The sequence below is a fragment of the Lotus japonicus genome, chromosome 1, assembly GCF_012489685.1.
Source record: "Lotus japonicus ecotype B-129 chromosome 1, LjGifu_v1.2".
NCBI classification, from domain to species: Eukaryota; Viridiplantae; Streptophyta; class Magnoliopsida; order Fabales; family Fabaceae; genus Lotus; species Lotus japonicus.
Window position 1 is genome coordinate 80,759,825 of NC_080041.1, and position 20,999 is coordinate 80,780,823.

At 34.0% G+C, this 20,999-nt stretch overlaps 1 protein-coding gene across 1 annotated transcript; it reads right to left on the minus strand.

The window, feature by feature from the left end:
• Window positions 1-6,233: 6,233 nt before the first annotated feature.
• On the minus strand, window positions 6,234-6,848 carry LOC130732107 (uncharacterized). The gene is made up of 2 exons (XM_057584223.1): window positions 6,648-6,848; window positions 6,234-6,548 (listed from the first exon to the last, which is right to left on the minus strand). The coding sequence occupies exons 1-2, from the start codon at window positions 6,762-6,764 to the stop codon at window positions 6,252-6,254; spliced, it is 414 nt and encodes a 137-aa protein (XP_057440206.1). The 5' UTR covers window positions 6,765-6,848; the 3' UTR covers window positions 6,234-6,251.
• Between the last annotated feature and the right edge of the window lie 14,151 nt (window positions 6,849-20,999).

Genomic DNA, 20,999 nt, shown 5'->3' on the forward strand with positions numbered 1-20,999 from the left:
ATTGAAGAGAGGCATAGTACCTAGAGGTAGAGGGATTGTGCCAAGAGAAAGTGAGAATGAGAGAGAGTGCTGAATTTCAAGTGTTATTTCATCAAATGAGCCAAAAGTCCCTTACAATTGATAACTACCTCCTATTTATAGAGCTTGGGTACTACCTATTGGGCCAATTGGGCCTCCAAGATCAGGGCCCATCTGAAGGCCAGGGCCCCGCCTCAAGGGCGGGATATACGCTGGGCGTTGCCCCTCTAGGGGCTCGCCCAGTCCAATATGAGTTGGGGAATGGAAGGTCCAAACGATCCTTAGAGGGTTTAATTTATCTTTTTGATGTGCCAAAAAGAAAAAAGAAACCGAACATCGAAAAGTGTGTTGACAAACTAACACCGTTACAAAACTGAGGTGTCTCATAGTGTTCAGTAATGTTTTTATGTATGTGAATCATCACTTAAACTAAAATAGTTTCAGGATATGTCAATTAATTTTTTCGTGTTTTGGAAAAAGAAGGTTGATTTTTTTATAAATTTTATAAAACATGGATTTGTTTAAAAATCTATCTTTTTTTTTTCTTCTAATTTTTAACTTAATGAGCCTTCATTCACAATTAGTTTTAAGAGAACATAAATTTGTGAATGTAAGGTTGTTTTCTTAATTGGTGTCCATTTGCATTTGATTTTTTAGTGAGTGTGAAGAAGATAATTGTTGCATGATGACTTTGATTTAGACAGTTTCAAATGTTTACTTGCGCATTTAATGGCGATCACTATAATTTTTTCACTCTTTAGAGAAGAATTGTTTATCTTAAAATGCATATATGTAAAATTTAAAATTAACAAAAGATATTAATGTATTTTTTATTTATATTAACCAATCTAATAATTCATATTTTAAAATATTCAAATTAAGAAACAATGTTTACATGATTGTTTTAAATGTGATGCCATTTTTTTTCTTTTTAAATTTATATGTGGACTTTAATAAAACAATGTTTACACAACGTATGGAAAATAATTAGAACCGCAATTGAAATCAAATTCAATGTTAAAAATCCAAAATTATTTTTTTAAAGATTAATATTAATAATGATTAATACATTCTATAAATCCAAACTATTTAATCATGTCCTATGAAATCTCATCACTCATATATTAACTAAATACTAATAAATACATAAAAATAATTTTAGTTGAGTTGACAAATAGAGAATCAAACTCATCCCCATAGTCCTCTAGGATAGCTCAAGTGGTAGGAGTTGGGGGACATATGAGTTGGGTAGGGAGAGGCCTAGCGATTGATTTCTGGTGAGTGCAATTTTATATTTCCGATGTAACAAAAAAAACTCATCCCCATAAAAGACAAATAGACAATAATAAAGTCAAATTAATCAACCACACTATTTAATGTTAAAACTCCAATCTTAATTTGTAAATATTAATATTAATAATGATTAATATATTCTTCAAATACAAACTAATTAATTATGTCCTATGAAATTCCATAACTCATATTAACTAAATACTAATAAGTTCATTAATTTTTTTTTGTTGAGTTGACAAATAGAGAATAAAACCGATCCCTATAGAAGATAAATAGACAATCAACTAATTAAAATGCACACCTTCACATTCAAAAGCAAGGGTGTTGTTTTTACATCACAATTTTTAATTGTAGTTGTACAAAACCAAAGATGATTTTACGATTTTAAAAAACTTACCGAAAAGGCACATGTGCTCCCTTTTCTTAAAACTATTGCAAACTCCTATTGATCAGTAGCATAACAATCATCATCACCACCAAAATGTGAAACTGGGCTGCTTAAACTTAGACATTCTATGATAAGTCTCTTACATTTGTACTACATGGAAAATCAAGATCTTCAAGCTGAAGATATGCTAACTCACATTTGCTCAAATATATATGTGACCAACTAAATATTAATAGATCCCTTATTGAGCCCAAATGGTTACCATTTTTCTTGCTATGATTTTTTTTTATAAGCGATTGTGTTCAACTGCGCTGAAGACTGAAGTCATCTGCACATTAATCTGGCCGAACACCATTCCACATTCATTTTGCATTGACAGTAGATATCCACCAAGCCCATGACTATGCTTACTCCCTATAGAGTCACCAAAAAATCAAGCAAATCCTGGCATATATAACGACACACTGTCTTGACCAACAACTTAACACCTTATCAAAGGTCTAGTTCCAAATTGAAATCTCCTTTATATGCCTAACATCTTGATTTTGCCACATGAGTTTCTGCTCAAACACTCTTCTACACTCATCGTGCTGGTTATGCTGAAGCTTCTCACTACTTGCCCTAATGGATTTAAGACCATTGAAGACCAAAAATTTATACATGATAGCTAGTTAAATATGGAATGGCAAAGAAGTTACCTTATCTTTTTGTTCAGAAACAAAGGAGCTTTGTTATCTTGAAAAGACAAACCAACACCACATAAGTGAATGGAGAGATAGAGTTTGATCAGAAGCATTATTCAAGGGGAGAATAAGGGAGAGAACATAAAGTTGTTGATAAAAAAATTATAGAAAAAAAAATAGGGGAATAAAAAATAAGAAAAAAAGAGCGAGAGAGATTCTTTGAAGCAACCACCATCAATCAGATATTAAAAAACACCATTAAAAAATTGTCTGAATTACCTTACATTATAAATATGATAAAAATATCTTGTTACATTCTAAGAGATGAAGAATGGACTAAAAATTTCAGAACAAAGAGAAGATAAAGACATGATAATTAATTGAGTACCCCTCTTAATCAGTATGCTACATAGCCCACCCATATTAGTAAAATCATTGAGAATTTCTAGTAGATGCAGTGTTTCACGATATATTAATATCAACCCTTGACTTCTAGTAGATGCAGTGGCACATATATAAATTTTAAACTCTATTTGTAAAATATAAAACATGAGTTCAAAGTGAGGAAATAACATAGACAAAATAATAAGAAAATCAAATAAAGAAAAATTATCAAATCTGTGAAGAAGAAAAGGATTTGATCCATTAAGTATGTGCTGCAAATTCAAAGGAAAATGAAGATAACAAAATCATGAAAGTAACCTGCAGAGGGGGAAATCCAGAAGATTACACCTCAATCCAACAAGATTGCACTTAAATTCGAAGACGACTGATTCATAACGATAGAGATTTCCAGAAATATGAGAACGAAAGGTTTAGAATCCAAACAGAACAAAAACATATAATAATGAAAAAAAAAGAAAATTTGCAGAGAAGCACATACAAATCAATAAAGCAACAAACCTATGAAATCATATAACAAAACCGGAAAAAACTATGGAGCAAATCGGCATTTATACCCATAGTTTAAGCTTTTGAAGAAGATTGAAAGTCTTAAAAACGGAAGAATATTGAAAGGTCTCTTCAAAGGTTTTTAGGACCCCCTATAAATAAATGCATTGATTTTTACAATAAAGTTTAGTGAATGCATTTGGGAATGCAAAAGGACAATGATATTGCTATGAAACAGACGGCTGTGATTGAATCTGAGAGAATAATGTGCATTTTTAGCAAAGAACCACAGTCAAATTTGCAATGTAGTGTAATAAATTTTTGAATTACTATTTTACTCTCAAGGTTGCAAAAACTTCTCTTTTATACAATATATAGATATAGATAGATATAGATATAGATATAGATAGATAGATATATATATATATATATAGATATAAATATAGATAGTTAGATATAGATATAATCCAAACCAAACATTTGACATATCTTCAATTTAGAAAGACAATTCATCATCGACATCATTATTATCTACACGGTCGTGTGCTTTTGTCTAGATTATTGTCACGACTCAAAGTTCTAAATCGTACCTGCGCACAAATTTACACCCTAATCTGGCGAGCATTTTCTGCTAAAAAATCAATTTTAAATAATTTTTCAAAATAAACATGTTTGCGGAACGACTCAAAATTATAAATCGTACTTCTGCACAAATTTACACCCTAGTCTAGCAAGCATTTTCCGCACAAAAATCAATTTTATATAATTTTTCAAAATAAACATGTTCACGGAATTTTATACAAAATTCCACAGTCTCATTTGTATATGAACATTTCTAAAATAACAAAACCTACCAAATGAGTTTTTTCTTCACTAGAATTATAAGAAACGTGCATATTCTAAATCCGGTACTCAAGTGCAACTCTTAAAATAAAATATGAAATTACAAATCATAATAAATCCACCTAAGACTCCATATAACTGCATAATGACTAAGATCAAATAAAATGACACTAAAAAGATTACAATCAAGGAATACCTAAGAACAAAATCTAATGATTTGAATTTAAAAACAACTTTCCATCCAGCTGCATGAGAATCTGTAGATGGAAAATTACATCTGCAATTACGTTATTACACGAAAATTGTTTCTCTACCCAAGTGATCGTAATTATCCATTGATCTCAAAAGGTCCACCATTTCCATTATCTTTATATCTCTTCAGGTGAGGCAATGAAAGGAGCTTAGTCTTTCAATAAATTAGGAACTACGAAAAGAACATAAGCAGTGAGGGTGAATTAAATAAAGCAAGTCAATTGAGTTATAACAAAAATGAAAGTTAAAGTTAAATCAGCATCTTAGGAAGAAAGTAAAAACAAGGCCTGAAAAATGCCAAGTTACCTTGAGAGTTAAGAGTAGATGTATAGACCACCAATAATCTTATGTTCACAAGATCTCGCAGCCAGTGAAGTAGAATCAAAGAAATCTTCATGGTATACAAGCCCATATGTGCATCAATGTTTACTTCCTGAACAGAAAAAAAAAAAAAAGACCGCTCCTACTGAGGTACTTACAAGGAGAACCGGTGAAAGCAAACCTATGAAGACATGGTGTGGATAGCTCAATTTTACATAAGACATATGGAAGATTTGGCAGAGTTAAATTGACAAGTGTGGCGCTTCATATGCAGAGGTTACATACATTCTTTAGGTTACATCGGTCAATGATCAAACTATTCAACCTGTTAAGCTTTGGAATGGGTCGACACGGACGCTGTCGCTTGAGAAAAAGGTTAAATCACCCGGATGTAATGTGGTTAGTGATGTCAAATACAAAGATTTACGAAATATGCTACAACTACTGAGCTTCATAAGCATTTAGTTCAGTATTCTTAGGAGGTGCGTGTGAAGAAGCATTTGTTAGGAAAAACCAACTTACTTAACATGATCTTTTAGCCTTGAGTGATTAGTCTCATGGTTGTTGGCTGTGCGAATACCAAGTGACAATTCATCCGATAAGTTCCAGGAACGTGGGATGTTCTTCCGAAGGACGTGCTTAAGTACCAAGACTTTAATAACCAGAACAACCTGAGAATTCTCATCACAAGATCAACAAGATAATCCGACGCCTAGCTTTTCAAAAATCAATTTTGAAAATACTCCTCCAAAATAATATCAATGTATAGTACCCAATATATAAATATAAAAACAAATTCAAAATAATAATCCTTACACCCAAGTGCTTCAACAAAACTAAGAAAGAAGTTATAATTCAAAAGAATACTAGATAATGAGATGATAAAACAAAGATTTCTTCGCAACCATCGTGGCGAAGAAGTCATAAATCTCTTCCTTTGCCGCCTTAAGCTTCTCGTCAATCCTTCGTTTAATCACCTTCGACACTGCCTCCATATCCTACAGCACGAAACAAATCATAGGTTACCTGTTGATTCATCTTTGTTGCCAAATGGCACACTTAAAAAAAACACTAAAAGTACACACTTAACTTTTTAAAGTTAAATGCATTTTCATAAAGTTCACTACCATCCCCTGTAGCATCAACAGTGATGCACATAATGCGCGCTTGTGGCAGAATAAGTAAGTTCAGAAAATGGGAGGACAACTATGCATACATATGCTATGACTAATCAACCATGTGGACTTGGTCAAGTTATCCAATTCTTTACAAGAATGTTAAGTGCTGAAAATTTTAACAAGTAAGAGTGAAGAAAATTTCTGAAAATTTCAACGTCTAAGAATTAGTTATTTCTTTGTTCTCATAAACCTTCATTAACCTCAAGAGTCAAGACAAGCAACTTCCACGCATGAACTTAAACTGAGGTAGGATACTATAGTATTGCATTACCTATTAAACTTAATAATCAGTTATATAAGAAAAGAGAACTAGCAAAAAAAAGGGGAAGGAAGTAAAAACCAAACCATGTTACCTTATTCAAAAAGTTGAATGCCAAATTCACATTAGCGACGTTCGGTTTCAACTATAGTTCCAAACGGCAGTACTTGTAAATCTAAGAACTTTGAGAATCCTTCAGGGAAAGGTGCAAATGGCTCGTTCCTTGCTTTCCACTTGCCAATTTCAAGCACTAACCTGATAGCTTGTATCCGTGACTTAGTGGTTACCATCTGTCTCTCCATCCTCTTTATCACCATGCCTCTCAGAGCTTCTGAAAGTCGCACCTTTTTTATTTTGAATATCTTCAAGTTAGCCAATGTAGGGAGCTTAATCTTCAAAAAGTCAGGAACTAAGAATAGAACCTAAGCAATGAGGGTGAATTAGATAATTGAAGCTGTCAATTGACTTTTTAACAAAAATTTGTTAACATAGCCTCAAAACATGCTAAATTAGATAGATACCTGAAGAGTATTTGTAGTAACAGACAATGATGTCATATCAACAAGATTCTGCAGCCAGCTAAGTAGAATCAAAGGAAACTCCGGTTTATCCATGGTCCAATTCAAATCGATATCCATGTAAACTTCCTTAACTGAAGAAAGACCACTCCCACATAGATAATAAGTAGGATTACCGTAGCAAGTAAGCCTATGAAGACATGGTGTGGATAGCTCAACTTTGTAGAAGTCTCTGGGAGCCCAAGCATAGTTACAAATAGATAAATTGACAAGCGTTGCGCTTGATATGCAGAGGATTCTTCCATCCGGGAGGTAAAATCCCTCAATGGTCAAACTATTCAACCTCTTAAACGCAGAAAATGGGTCGGCACGGTCGTTGCTGTTGCTTGAGGAAAATTTGAAATTTCTCAGATACAAGGTGGTTAATGCTGGCAAATTCACAGATTCGGGCAATGAACTGAAATTGTCAATCATACTTCTACCGCCAATTGTGAGCTTAAGAGATGTTAAAGTATGGCATGTGAAAATATGAGGCATCACGAGCGTCCTGTCGCATGTGACATCGAGCTTCAATCGCTGGACATTGTGGGAAACGACATAGTTTATGACCCTTTTGATGAGGTGAGGCCGGATGATACCCTGATGCTCAAAATCAAGTTCTTCCAAGGAAATTGAGCCATCACGAAGGGTCAAAATCTTAGGCACAAATTTGTTGAAATCCTTATAAGTTGAAAAATCTGATGAGTGTAAAGTAAGGATTGGAAGGCGTTTCCATAGATCCTTCCATCTTGAGGATAACACACATGTTTGAACAGCAGTTTTAAATTCCAGAAATGACAGAATTTGAAGGAGAATGCAATCAGATAACTCACTGAACCAGTCCTTGTTCTCTTCTTCAATTTCACTCTCATTGCTCCTTCCTCGCTTCGCCTTCGGTGGAATCAACCTCTCATCCATTGAATCAGACATTCAGATTCAGAAAACTACCTATGCATGCAAAGAAAAACGTAAGAAGAATGAATGAATGATTTTTCTGCAATAAAAACTATAGAACAAGCACTAGAGTGATGGAGAAGCAATCATACAGTGAGATTTCAAAACTAAGTAAAATGGGGTTGGGTTTGAACGGTAAACAAGTGAGAAAATAAAATCTAGAAAGCATGTTCAACTATCAGCAACCATGATCATAACTAGGGAAAATTGAAAAACGAAAATCCATGCAGAAATGATGAATACCTATCGTTGGTTGATTTGCAGCTGAAACCCTAATTCCACGGAGAAACGAGCGATGAGGTGTCTGGACAAGGAATTGATCACAATGGTTACACTTATATACTCAGGGAAGAACTAAGAAGGTAAGTAAACTTGGTTTTTGACTTTTTGTCTGACATAAAATTTCAAAAGTCAAAAAATGCAAATAAACGAAAAATGATATGATCGGATATGATATGTGAGCAGGATAGCAACATGATATGATAAAAGCAAGATATACTCTTATAATATCCTGTGTTTGAGGTGCACATGATAAGGACATGATATGATAAGGAAAATGTTATATTTGAATATAAAAAATACATTTAAAAATTGATCATTCTATTGAATTTAATTTTTTTACATTTTCATGAATGAGTCTATATTTTAAAATAGCTAAAATTAATTAGCCTATTTTATTGTTTTGAAGATAGCCTATATTTTAAATAAAATTATGTTATTAACCAATTGGTTTTCACTTAGTTGTGACATATGATAATTAACAATAAAAGTTAACTAAATTAAGAATACTATTATTTCAAAAGTACCCTTATTTAAATTATAAATTATTATATAAGTAGATAAATAGTTTTAAATAATAGGAAATGAAAATATAAAATTAGTCCATTACTATTAAAAAATAATATTTGTAATCAATTGGTTTTCACTTAGTTGTGAGTTGTGAAAGGTGATAAATAATAAAAATTAAATAAATTAAAAATATTATTATTTCAAAAATGCTTTATATTTAAATTATTATTAAATTTTAAATAATAGGAGATGAAAAATATTAAATTAGTCTATTACTATTAATACATCAATATTTGTAGTCTATTTTACTATTTATAAATAATAATTTTATTTATTTTTATTTTATTTAAATTAATATTTTTATATTTATTAATTAATATAATTTAATTTGGAGTTAGGATACTGGAAGAAAATATATAAATAATATCCTATCATGTTCTATCCTAACTCCTCCCTCAGGATAACTTTTACACATGATGGACATGATATGATAGGAGACAGGATAATGTTATCCTATCATGCTGGTGCAACAAATAACAGAATATGATTACTATCCTGTCATATCCTATCATGTCCTGGTCACCAAACGGGCCCTTAACTTCAATGTCAACTTTCAATTCAAATATTAATAGTACTAGATAGCTACTTTTTCTCGAACATCACAAACTAGGGTTTTTCTTTTCAAACAAGCCTACTATACGTTTTTCTTTTCTTCTGATTCGACCAAATCACAAACTTTAATTAGAGAATATGCACCATTCAAATAAACAAAAATATTTTTACAAAACTCAGTTTCCAAAACCACTTCCTCAACAAATTTGTCTACCTTTATCATTTTCTTTTTTTTTTGAAATTGTCTACCTTTATCATTGAAACTTATAAATAATTTTATCATGAAGGCATCCCAAATTCAAAAAAAATGTGGTAAAGAAAAACAATAAAGTCATGCCCATTCTCACTAAAACTTAGAGAAAGTTATGATTCTAATAATTAGACGTTGACTAAAATGTCTGATACTATGTCAATAACTATCACTGGTAGTGGCGGAGGCAGGATTCTAACTTCGGGGTGGCTAAAAATAAAGTGCATATATGAAAGGGAAGAGTCTTGTATGACAGAGGTTAGTTACGGAGAATGCTAAAACAAGTTGACTAAAATGGGCGAAGGTGAATAGTATGAACCAGAAAATCTTTAGAGAAAGGAGCACTCTAATCTAGCTACAACAATAAGCACAAATTTTAAGCTTGCAAAACCGGTACAACAACGGAGAAAAGAAAATGAAGAAAAATGCAATAGATTTTTTGTTTTCACATACCTAGAAGAAAGAAATGCAAACAGAGACAAGTCATGAGAGTTTTGCAAAGGTGAAATGATAAAACTTGTTAAAGGAATATCTACACTTAACATATCATTGTGAAAAAGAGGTGAGAAATAGAAAGAAAATAATATGGATATGAAATTGAAGAAAAAATTGTGTGTGAACATAACATTGTACAATCTAATGTCAAAGGAATATCTACACTTAAAATAATTTAAAATAAGCAGCTAGGATATGGGGTAGTACATGTATCACACAATCATGCATTAAATTGCTTGAAAGAAGAGTTATTTGAACAGAGAAAACATTTCATTGCATGTAATATTTATATAGCTTTTTCGGGTGGTGCTACATAAGTGTTTACATAGTGTTAGTAAGAAAAATTAGAAATCTGGGGGTGACTGCGACATGAGTCAGTTCCCCTACCTCCGCCACTGATCACTGATATTATGCCACTAATTTGGTCTCTGCAGTGTGTAGCTATCAGCACCTACTCCTTCCATATATATGTCTATTGTAATTACTCCTAGCTTAATTATAGGATTAAAATTGTACTACTATGTGTGTATATAAACACAATCTGTAGTACGAATAATTAAGTCATTTTATACATTTTTTTATCTCCAAAACCAGAGCACTTAAGCTTGAAGGCTCTTGATCCAATCATGTCTTCCGCAACCAACACAATTAAGAAAAATGACATTTCTACAGTTGTCTCTGTCTAGCTGGATAGAGATAGATATCTCCTATGGAAGTCACTAGTTCTTCCATTGATTATAGGTTGCAAACTTGATAGCTACATATTAGGAACAAAAGAATGTCCAGAACAGTTTTTTACCACAAGTGACAAAACTAAGAAAAACAATCTTGACTATGAAGAGTGGATTGCACATGACCTAGCTCCCTAGGGTGGCTAAGAAATTCAATGGCCATTGACATTGCAACACAATTGTTGCACTGTGAAACCTCTAAGGAACTTTGGGATGAAGCCCAAAACCTAGCAGGTGCACACACCAAATCCAGGACAATCTACCTTAAGTCAGAATTTCACAACACTCGCAAAGGAGAAATGAAGATGAACCAGTATCTTCTCAAAATGAAGAACCTTGCTGACAAATTAAAGCTTGCAAGATCACCAATCTCCAACTCAGATCTGATGATCCAAACAATGAATGACCGGGATGTTGATTACAATCATGTGGTGGTCAAATTATTTGATCAAATCAACCTTAGTTGGGTTGTTATGCAAGCCCACCTGTTGGAAGAAAAGCTGGTCATTTCAGAGGCAACAAACCTGGGACACAAGGCAACTGGAGAAGTTCTAACTTCAGAGGAGGTAGAGGTAGAGGAAGAGGTAGATCTAAACTAACATGTTTGGTATGTAACAAGATTGATCACACTACAGTGCAATGTTTTTATCGTTATGACAAGTCATACATAGGCTCAAATCACTATACTGAGAATAACAAGCAAGAAGATCACAGTACTTTCATAGCCTCCCCCTACCACGACCAGGGCTATGAATAATACTTTGATAGTGGAGCTAGCAATCATGTGACTCATCAAAATGAGAAACTCCAAGATCTTAGTGAAAGCAATGGTAAGAATTCTCTGTTAGTTGGCAATGGTGAAAGATTTAGAATATTGGCCTCAGAATCTACTAAATTAAATAACCTCAACCTGCATAATGTCCTATATGTTCCAGAAATAACCAAAAACTTGTTGAGTGTATCCAAACTAACTGAAGACAATAATGATCTTGTTGAATTTGATGCAAACTGCTGTTATGTGAATGACAAACTAACAGGGAAGACACTGCTAAAGACCCATGAACCTACATGTCAGTCAAGGATAACTGGCATAGAAAGATTGGACATCCCAACAATAAGGTTATGGAAAAGGTGTTGAAGAATTGCAATGTGAAACTTCATCAAGTGATCAATTTTCATTATGGGAAGCCTGTCAATTTGGAAAACTTCACTTGTTACCATTAAAATCCTCTTCCTCTCATGCTAAGGAACCTTTAGACTTGATTCACAGTGATGTATGGGGTCCAACCCCAATTTTGTCTCCATATAATTTTAAGTACCACGTTCACTTTATTGATGATTTCAGCAGGTTCACTTGGATTTTTTCCTTCAAAACAAAAATCAGAAACCGTACATGTTTTCACTCAATTCAAAAGCATGGTTGAAAACCAGCTCAACAAGAAAATAAAATCCCTCCAATGTGATGGTGGAGGAGAGTATAAACCTATCCAGAAAATAGCCATCGAGTCAGGAATCCAATTTAGAATGCACGACCTGAAGCAAGCCCCAAGGGCTTGGTATGACATGTTGAAGGACACTATACTAGAATGGGGGTTTCAAAACACCAAGTGTGATTCATCACCGTTTGTCCTTAGAGGAACTGACCATATCACACTCCTCCTCTAGAGACATTCATCACTCAACTAAACATTTCTTTCTCTCTTAAAGACTTAGGCCTTCTACACTACTTCCTGGGAATTGAAGTACATAGAGATACAGTTGGTATGTACTTGAAACAAACAAAGTACATTACATATCTGGTTAAGAAGTTTAATATGGAAAAAGCTTCATCCTGCCCCAAACCAATGGTAACCGGGAAACAATCCACTGCTGAAGTAGAACCTATTGCTAACCCTAAAATATACATACAAGCTATAGGTGCATTACAGTATCTAACCAACACTCGGCCTGACATAGCATTCTTTGTCAACAAACTCAGCCAATATATGAGTTCCCCAACCATATATCACTGGCAAAGAATAAAAAGAATACTGAGATATCTCCATGGCACAACAAATTTATGCCTTCATATCAAACCCTCAATTGATCGTGATATTGCTGGATTCTCTAATGCAGATCCAGTCACTAGCATAGATGACAGGAAACCCATGGCAAGGCAGTGTGTGTTCCTTGGTGTGACATTAATCTCGTGGTCCTCCGGAAAACAGAGAGTGGTGTCACGGTCAAGTACTGAGTCAGAATACAGAGCTTTGGCTGACCTAGCAGCAAAAGTAGCTTGGATCATATCACTCCTAGGTGAGCTGAAACTCCCTATGCCCAGGAAACTAGTTCTGTGGTGTGATAACTTGAGTGCTAAGGCACTGGCATCTAATCCAGTGCTTCAAATCAAGTCACAATAGCCTATGTGCCCACATCAGATCAAATTGTAGATTGCTTTACCAAACCTCTCACACACAAGGTTCAACATTTTGAGAGACAAACTTGGGGTGACTATGTCACCATCAGTTTGAGAGGGGGAGTTAGAGAAAGTTATGATCCTAATAATTAGACGTTGACCAAAATGTCTAATATTATGTCAATAACTATCACTGATATTATGCCACTAATTTGGTCCCTACTGTGTGTAGCTATCAGCACCAATTCCTTCCATATATATGTCTATTGTAATTAGTCCAGCTTAATTATAGGATCAAAATTGTACTACTATGGGTGTATATAAACACAATCTGTAATATGAATAATTAAGCCATTTTATACATATGTTTATCTCCAATTATTTTCCATTTGTGAAATGTTGTCTTAAGGAAAATGAAAAAAATTAAATGTAAGCAGAAAATTACATATAGCAATAATATGAAATTACAACATCAATACTTACTTGTTGAAGACATAATTTTGGTGAAGAAGTATTGTCGTCTTTATCTCCTTGATTCAGAATACCTGCACTGTTGAGTGGAGCCTTCAGTTTTTAATTCAGTGATTACAGAGGTGATATATCCATATCAATTATAACTATAGTCTCTACCTATCATGAGGGCAGAGCGATGCTCACAATCAAATTAAAGTGGACAACATGGTAACAAACTACCAATTTTCTGGTAATAGATTACCACAACTTGTTGTTAAAAAGTTGAATTTGTTGTTTTTTTTGTTATTACACAACTCACTCCGCTCTTAGGTTTTTCATATTAATGTTTACGAAACCATGAAAAGTGACCAATACATAATTCCAATATAAAGATTAATCTAAGTCAAATACCACTTATAAACAAATAAAAGTAATCAAACCCTATCGCAAGCAATACGATGGCGAATAAAACACACACATTTTGGACTAATCTCGTTTGCTCGCACATTTAGACAAATAAAGAAAAAGTAAAATCAGTGATCAACACCAACAGGTAAAATACTAGAACCCAAATCATACATGAAAGAAAACGTTGAGATTCCAAAATCAAATTCATTTATCCTTGATGGAGAAAGCCTAACATTGTGGTAGTTGTTCCATTCCGCTTCATTGGCTGGTCTGCACTATGAAAGCTTTCTTTCTATCAATTTCTAGCTAAGTTTGAGTCTATTAAACTTTGCTATTTGAATCCCACAAATAACCACCATTCAGAGCTTTGGCGGTAGTTACAGCTTCAATTCGAAGGAGGATATGTTAGTAGGGAGAGGGGATCAAAAAAATATTAATTAAAAAAACAAAAAAAATGAGAAAGATCATACTTGAATGGTAGAAGCTCTCTCAAAGTAGAAGAGAAGAAGTCCTCCTAAAGAGTGTAAAAAGACCTCGACAGTGAGGAAACCCCCAACTCCCATGGGGGAGGAAGGGTGGCGCCGCCACTCTCATTTTTTTAGCTCTGCTAGGGTTTGTTTATGGACTACAAAACTAACTTTTCTAATTAAATAAATATATATACAAAATTCATCCATTCCGACCGTTTTCAAGTGTCATCCTCTCATTCACTTTTTTTCATTTCAAAATTGTATTTCTGCATTTTCGACATAACCCCAGGGTGTTTTTAAATACAAGGATAGTATTTTTTTCATTTTTTGTGCAAAATCACTTAATAAACGCTAGTTTAATTAAATTCCCTTATTTTCCTTTTTTCTTCTTTTTCGTCTCTCTAATAAACTCATCAACTTGATCTTTAATTCTTCCCTGAAGTTATAAATATAAACATCAACATGCATGTTTTTGTTCTTAAGATCGGGGATCATCTTTATCGTACAATCATTTAATCCTCATTTAACTTCAATATCAATTTTAAGCTCAAACATAATACTACTTCACTTGATTGCTACCTTTTTCCAAACACCATTAAAAACACTTTGATCTTCTTTTCATATTGGTTCACTACCTATTAAAACAAGCCTATATTTTTCTTTTCATCTGATTCGAACAAATCACAAACTTTAATTAGAGGAAATGCATCATTCAAACAAAGAAACAAAAAATTTACCACAATCATCTTCCAAGTCCACTTCCACAAAAACTTTGTCTACCTTTATCCTTGCAAACTTGTAAACATATTTTCCATTATTATCATGAAGGCATCCCAAATTCAAACAAAATGTGGTAAAGCAATTAAGGATGCCCATTCTCACCAAATATTTTCCATTTGTTTTTTTTTTGGTAAGCCCAAATTGAATTAGAGGAAATACAAGGAGTATTTCAATCCAAGTACAAAAGAAGAACAAAGCTAAGAAAAGGGAAAAAAAACTAAAACTAGTGCAAGCTAAGTTGCTACTGTACAAAAACCAGAAAACGGCTATTCCCTTTACAAGTATTGCATCAATCACAATCCCTTGTTAAAATTGAAACGCACAGGAGGCTTCCAAATACCCACGTAATGAAAAATTCTCATACACTCCGCTACCCAATCTCTCAAGGAGTAAACCTAGGTAAGCTAGTTTATACTGGCAGAGAGTTCCAATTCCACAATTTTCATATCAGAGGTATTCTAAGCAGCTCCTTGGATTATTAAGCCAATCACTCATGGAAGGATAAAACCTTTAACTTCTAGAGCGAAGCCAATTCCATGCTCTCAAGTGTGCTAGTTCCCACACCCTCGTTGCGTGAGATCGCTTTGAGCAAGAGATTACATCAATAGAATTAGGAACATGCTCTCTTGGGATTGGTGTGTTAGTTTTGTTCACGTCTCAGGTCTTAGGTGAGAAAAAACAACATTGCACCTTGCTTAGCACATCACGCTGTTAAGGACAGTTCTTCTATGTATATTGGGGAAACTACCTCTTTCCTATGTTTTTGCATCGTTGTGTCTCGATGGAATAATGATACATTCACACGTCACTTTCGAATAATGTTTAGTTGACATACCAATTTCACCTCCACCTTGTGAGATTAGGTAGAAATGAGAGAGAAATGAATGATATATATGATTTGTGATGTGATCGACAGGAAATACAGAGAGATTAGATATGAAGAAAAATATGTGGAAATGAGATGGAAGAGAAAATAGGTGTGTATATATCATTACTCATCCATCCAGAGTAATGATACATTCACACCTCACTTTCTCTTCCATCTCATTTCCACTCATTTTTCTTCCTATCTCTCTCTATATTTCCTATCACATCACATATCATATCACTTATTTCTCTCATTTCTCTTTACATTTAAAGAAGGTGGAGGTGGAATTAGATGGGGCACACAACATTATTCTGTGCTTTATGTTAGTTTTCCTTGTGTAACCACAAAAGGACCAATCCAAGTCAAATAACCCTTACAAACAAATAAAAGTAATCAAACTCTACAGGAAGCAACATGACACTAGATGAAACACACAAATTTTATATTAATACTGCTTTGGTCGCACATTTCGATAACTAAAAAAAATGTGAAATCACTGATCAACAACAACACATAAACATATTGGAGTTGAAATCATACATAATAGAAAACGTCGAGATTCCAACATCAAATTTATATTACCTTAATATGTCAGTTGTTTCATTCTGCTTCATTCTCTGGTCTGCACTAATAAACCTTTCTTTTTATCAATTTCTAGCCAGCATTGAGGCTACTAGACTCTGCAATTTGAACCCAACAAATAACCACCATATGGAGCTCTAGTGGTAGTGATAGCTTAGGCACATAGGAGGAGATGTTAGAAGGGAGAGGGGTTAGACGAAAATAAATTTTAAAACAAAATATGAGAAAGATCCTATAGAAGGATAGAGACTCTCACAAAGTAGAAGAGAAAATGTTCTCATAAAGAGTGTAAAAAGACCCCGACAGGGAGGAAACCCCCAACTCCCATCGGGGAGAGGAAGGGAGGTAGCGCCGCTCTCATTTTTTTTAGCTCTGCTAGGGTTTGTTTTTTATGAATGGACCGCAAAACTAATTAAATATACGTCAAGTTCGGTCCATTCTCAAGTGTATGTCAACCTTTCATTCGCTTTTTTTTTCATTTCAAAAAGGTATTAGTGCATTTTCCACATAACACATGAGTGTTTTTAATTGCAATGATAGTGGTTTTTTCATTTTCCGTGCAAAATCACATACTCCTTCATGTCATAAAGATTGTTGTTTTAACCACTCTTCAAATATTCCAAAATATTTATTGATTTACAAAGTCCATGCAATTTTTTTTCTATTTTTTCACTTATACCCTCACTTAATGAATTTTCTCTCACTGTCCACATTTCATATTAATCGATCACAACTCTTATCTATTAATTACATTCTTCTATATCCAAGATACAAGTATTAGATGCACATAGTACTAGTAAAACTAGATAAGGACATTTTAGTAACATTGTAATATTAATAATTTGCATTTTACTCTTTGCGTCACAACCTTAAACAACAATCTTTTTGAAATGGAGGCCAGTAATAAACACTATTTTAATTTAGGGTTAAAAACTATAACCGTCCCTGAACTTTGAGCGAGATTTGAAAACCGTCCCTCGCCAGAAAATTATCTGAAAACCATCCTCAGACTTTTAAAAACAAAATGGACTCGTCCCTCCGGCCACCATAGCTCTGGCGATCCCCTTATGTGGCATTCCACGTCATTTAATGAGCCTCTGGTGGAATTTTTTTATTTTGAATTAAATTAAAAACTAACCTAACCTAAAATTAATCCCTAATTTATCACTTTCTTTTCTGTTACAGAAATTTATCATCTTCAACAACATCATCATGTTCAACTCCTTCATCATCTATTTCTAAAAGAAAACATCACCATCTATTTCTAAAATAACAACTTCATCATGAATTTTAAAATAAATCATCTTCAATAACTTCTTTTTAAGATTAAAATTTAAAGAAATCATTAAAACAGCTTAAGAAACAAATTCATAAATCATCATCTTCTTCATTTGAGCTGAACTCCAACCCCAAAACCCAGAAAAAATACCCAGCCTCCAAAACTGAACCACCCCTGCAACATCTTCAACATCAAACCCAGAACCACCCCCCACAAAACCCAAAACACAAATCAGAAGCCAAAACATAGATCGAAACCTAAAAACACAAATTGAAACAAATCAAGCTCAGAAAACCAAAAACCCCAACCCAAAAATCCCAACGCATGCATAACCATACAGAGCTACCACCCCCAAACCTCCTCAGATCAAAGAAGCAAAAAACCCAAAAGAAGAAGAAGAAGAAGAAGGTAGTCTCCCTCCGTCATTCTTCAGAGGAAACCAAACTCTGCAGTTCTTCCACCACTATCCAGATCTGAAGTCAAATCTCTCTCTTTCTCTTCAAACCCAGCCAAATCCCTCTCTTTCTCTTCAAACTCAGCCAAGCCCCCTGCTTTCTAGGTCGGCGTTTTGTGGTTTGTTGGTGGTTGGAGATGGAGGCGCGATATGGGCTAGGATTGGTGGTGGCGGCACGGTGTGGTTGCGGCGGCGGCGCTGTGTTGTTGCGGCGGTGGTGCGATGTGGTTAGGGTTGGGGGTGATGGCATGTTTTGGGGATGTTGGAAGAAATGAAGCCATGAAGAAGAAGAAGAAAAAGAAGAAGAAGGAGAAGAAGAGAAACGGTAGATGAGAATGGATCTGAAGGAGATTTTGATTTTATTAATTTTTTATTTTTTAATCATTAATAATCTAATTTGAAATAAAAAAATAAAAAAAATATATGAATTTATTTATTGACGTGGCTTCCACCTGGAGCTCAGCCCACACGTAAGCAGGGTGGCCGGACCTATGGTGGTCGGAGGGATGGGTCCAAATTGTTTTCAATAGTCAGAGGATAGTTTTCAGATAATTTTCCGACGAGGGACGGTTTTCAAATCTCGCTCAAAGTTCAAGGACGGTTATAGTTTTTAACCCTTTAATTTATATCTCTTATTTTCTCTTTCTCTTTTTTTTTCGTCGCTCTACTAAAATTATTTGATATTTAATAATTTTCTGAACTATACATATAAACAACTACTTTTTCCATTCCATAAAAATACTTTTTAAAGTTATGACACAAAGAGTGATGACAATTTTTATGCAATATTTGACAAATACTTTTATTTATTATTTTATAGAAAAAAAACAATAAATACTCTCATGAATAGCGAAGAATGTAGTGCATAGAGAAGGGTTGTGATAGGTCAACATAAAGGTGATAGACGAGATAAAATTGAATTAATGAGAATGTAGTTGAAAAAAATTTGAGAAAAAATACATTAAATTTGTAAAACATTAAATATTTTGAAAAAATTAAAGGGAGGTTAAAACACCAATCTTTATACAATAAAGGGAGTATTTCTTAAGATCGGGAACCATCTTTACCATACAATCATTTCATCCTCCTTTAACTTCAATATCAACTCTTTCATAAAAATCTTCCATATCAACTTTCAATTCAAACATAATAATTGATAGCTACTCTTTCCGAACACCATTGAAATTAAAACACTTTAAATCTTCTTGTCACATTAGTTTACTACCTATTAGAACAAGATTTTTATTTTCAAATGATTCTACCAAATTAACAAACTTTAATTAGAGGAAATACACAACAAAACTATTTTTACAAAACTTATTTTCCAAAACCACTTCCTATAAAGTTTGTTTACCTATCTTTGCAAATATGTAAAATACTTACTTGTTGAAGACATGCTTTTGGGGAAGAACAATTTCAGTCTTGGTCTCCTTGATTCACATACCTGCAACATTGATGGGACGAATTGTTGATCCTTCAGTTTTTGATTTCGTGATTAAAGAGGGTAGGGTTGTCCATCGGACGGTTTCGATCAAATTCGGGCAAATATCGTCAGTTTGAAAAATACCAAACCGTTAGGCCCATCACCATCCATTCACCGATTACGGGATATTCAGATTAAGTTTTGTAGGGTGGGTTTAGTCGATTTGTCAATTAAAAAATTGCTTGCAAAAAATAAAGAAAGAAATATGAAAGAAACATCCATACAACAGAAAAATAGAACAACTAGATCAAATTTCCCCAAATGAAAAGAAAAAAGAAAAAAGGAAGGGAAAAAGGGCATCAAACAGAGAAAGAAACAATTCAGTTCGCACCTCTTCTTCCTCTCATGCGTTGCAGAGACTTGCTATGGCTAAAGGCGTTGTTGTGTTGTGAGTGCTTGAGTGGGGAGATCGCCACCTGCTTATATCTGCAATTTCAACTTTTAGGTAAGATAAAGGAGCAACCTTTTGAGGAGATGTGGATGAGGATATGAAGATTCCATAGATCTAAGACAAGGAGAGAGAAAGAGAGAGGACGACATCGATGGTGACAACAGTGGGTGATGTTGATCATGAAGACGGTGAAGACAACGAAAGAGAAAGGAAGAGAAGGGATTTGCGTGTGGAGGTTGATGAGGCCAAGGGAAGAATAGACATGTATGGTGGCGGCGGCGACTAGGGTTTTCTCAAGTGGGAAGGTGAGGGTGTTAGAGAGGTTGAGAGAGTGTAGATAGGGTTGGACTTGATGATGAGAGAATGAAAGAGTGCTGCTAAGGTTAGGAGATTTGAGGCTAGATGGTAAACGTATTGGGCCTAGGCTGTTGGACTCCCCAAATTTGTTTAGTTAAAATTACTTCAGTCGGTTCATAGCCCAAACAGAATCCGACCGGGGATATAAAAACTCTGGCATGGTGGTAGGTGTTCCATTCCACTTAGTGGGTGTCTGCACAATTCAACATTTCCTTTTATGATCATTTTCTTGTAAACATTGAGACTATTAGACTCTGCTATTTGAATCCCGCAAGTAACCACCCTTTAAAGCTCTAGTGGTAGTGATGGCTTAGACACTGAGGAGGAGATGTTAGAAGTGAGTGGGGGATGAGACGAAAATAAATTAAAAAACAAAATATGAAAATGACCGTACGGTACCTGAAGAATGATTCTCACAAATTAGAATATAAAAAGTCATCCTAAAAAGTGTAATATAATCTATTATTTTCTCTTTCTCTTTTTTTATAGGCAAATGTTAATTATTAGTAAATTAGTATAAATTATCCTCCCTCAATGTTCGGACTCTGACATTTTCACCTGCAAT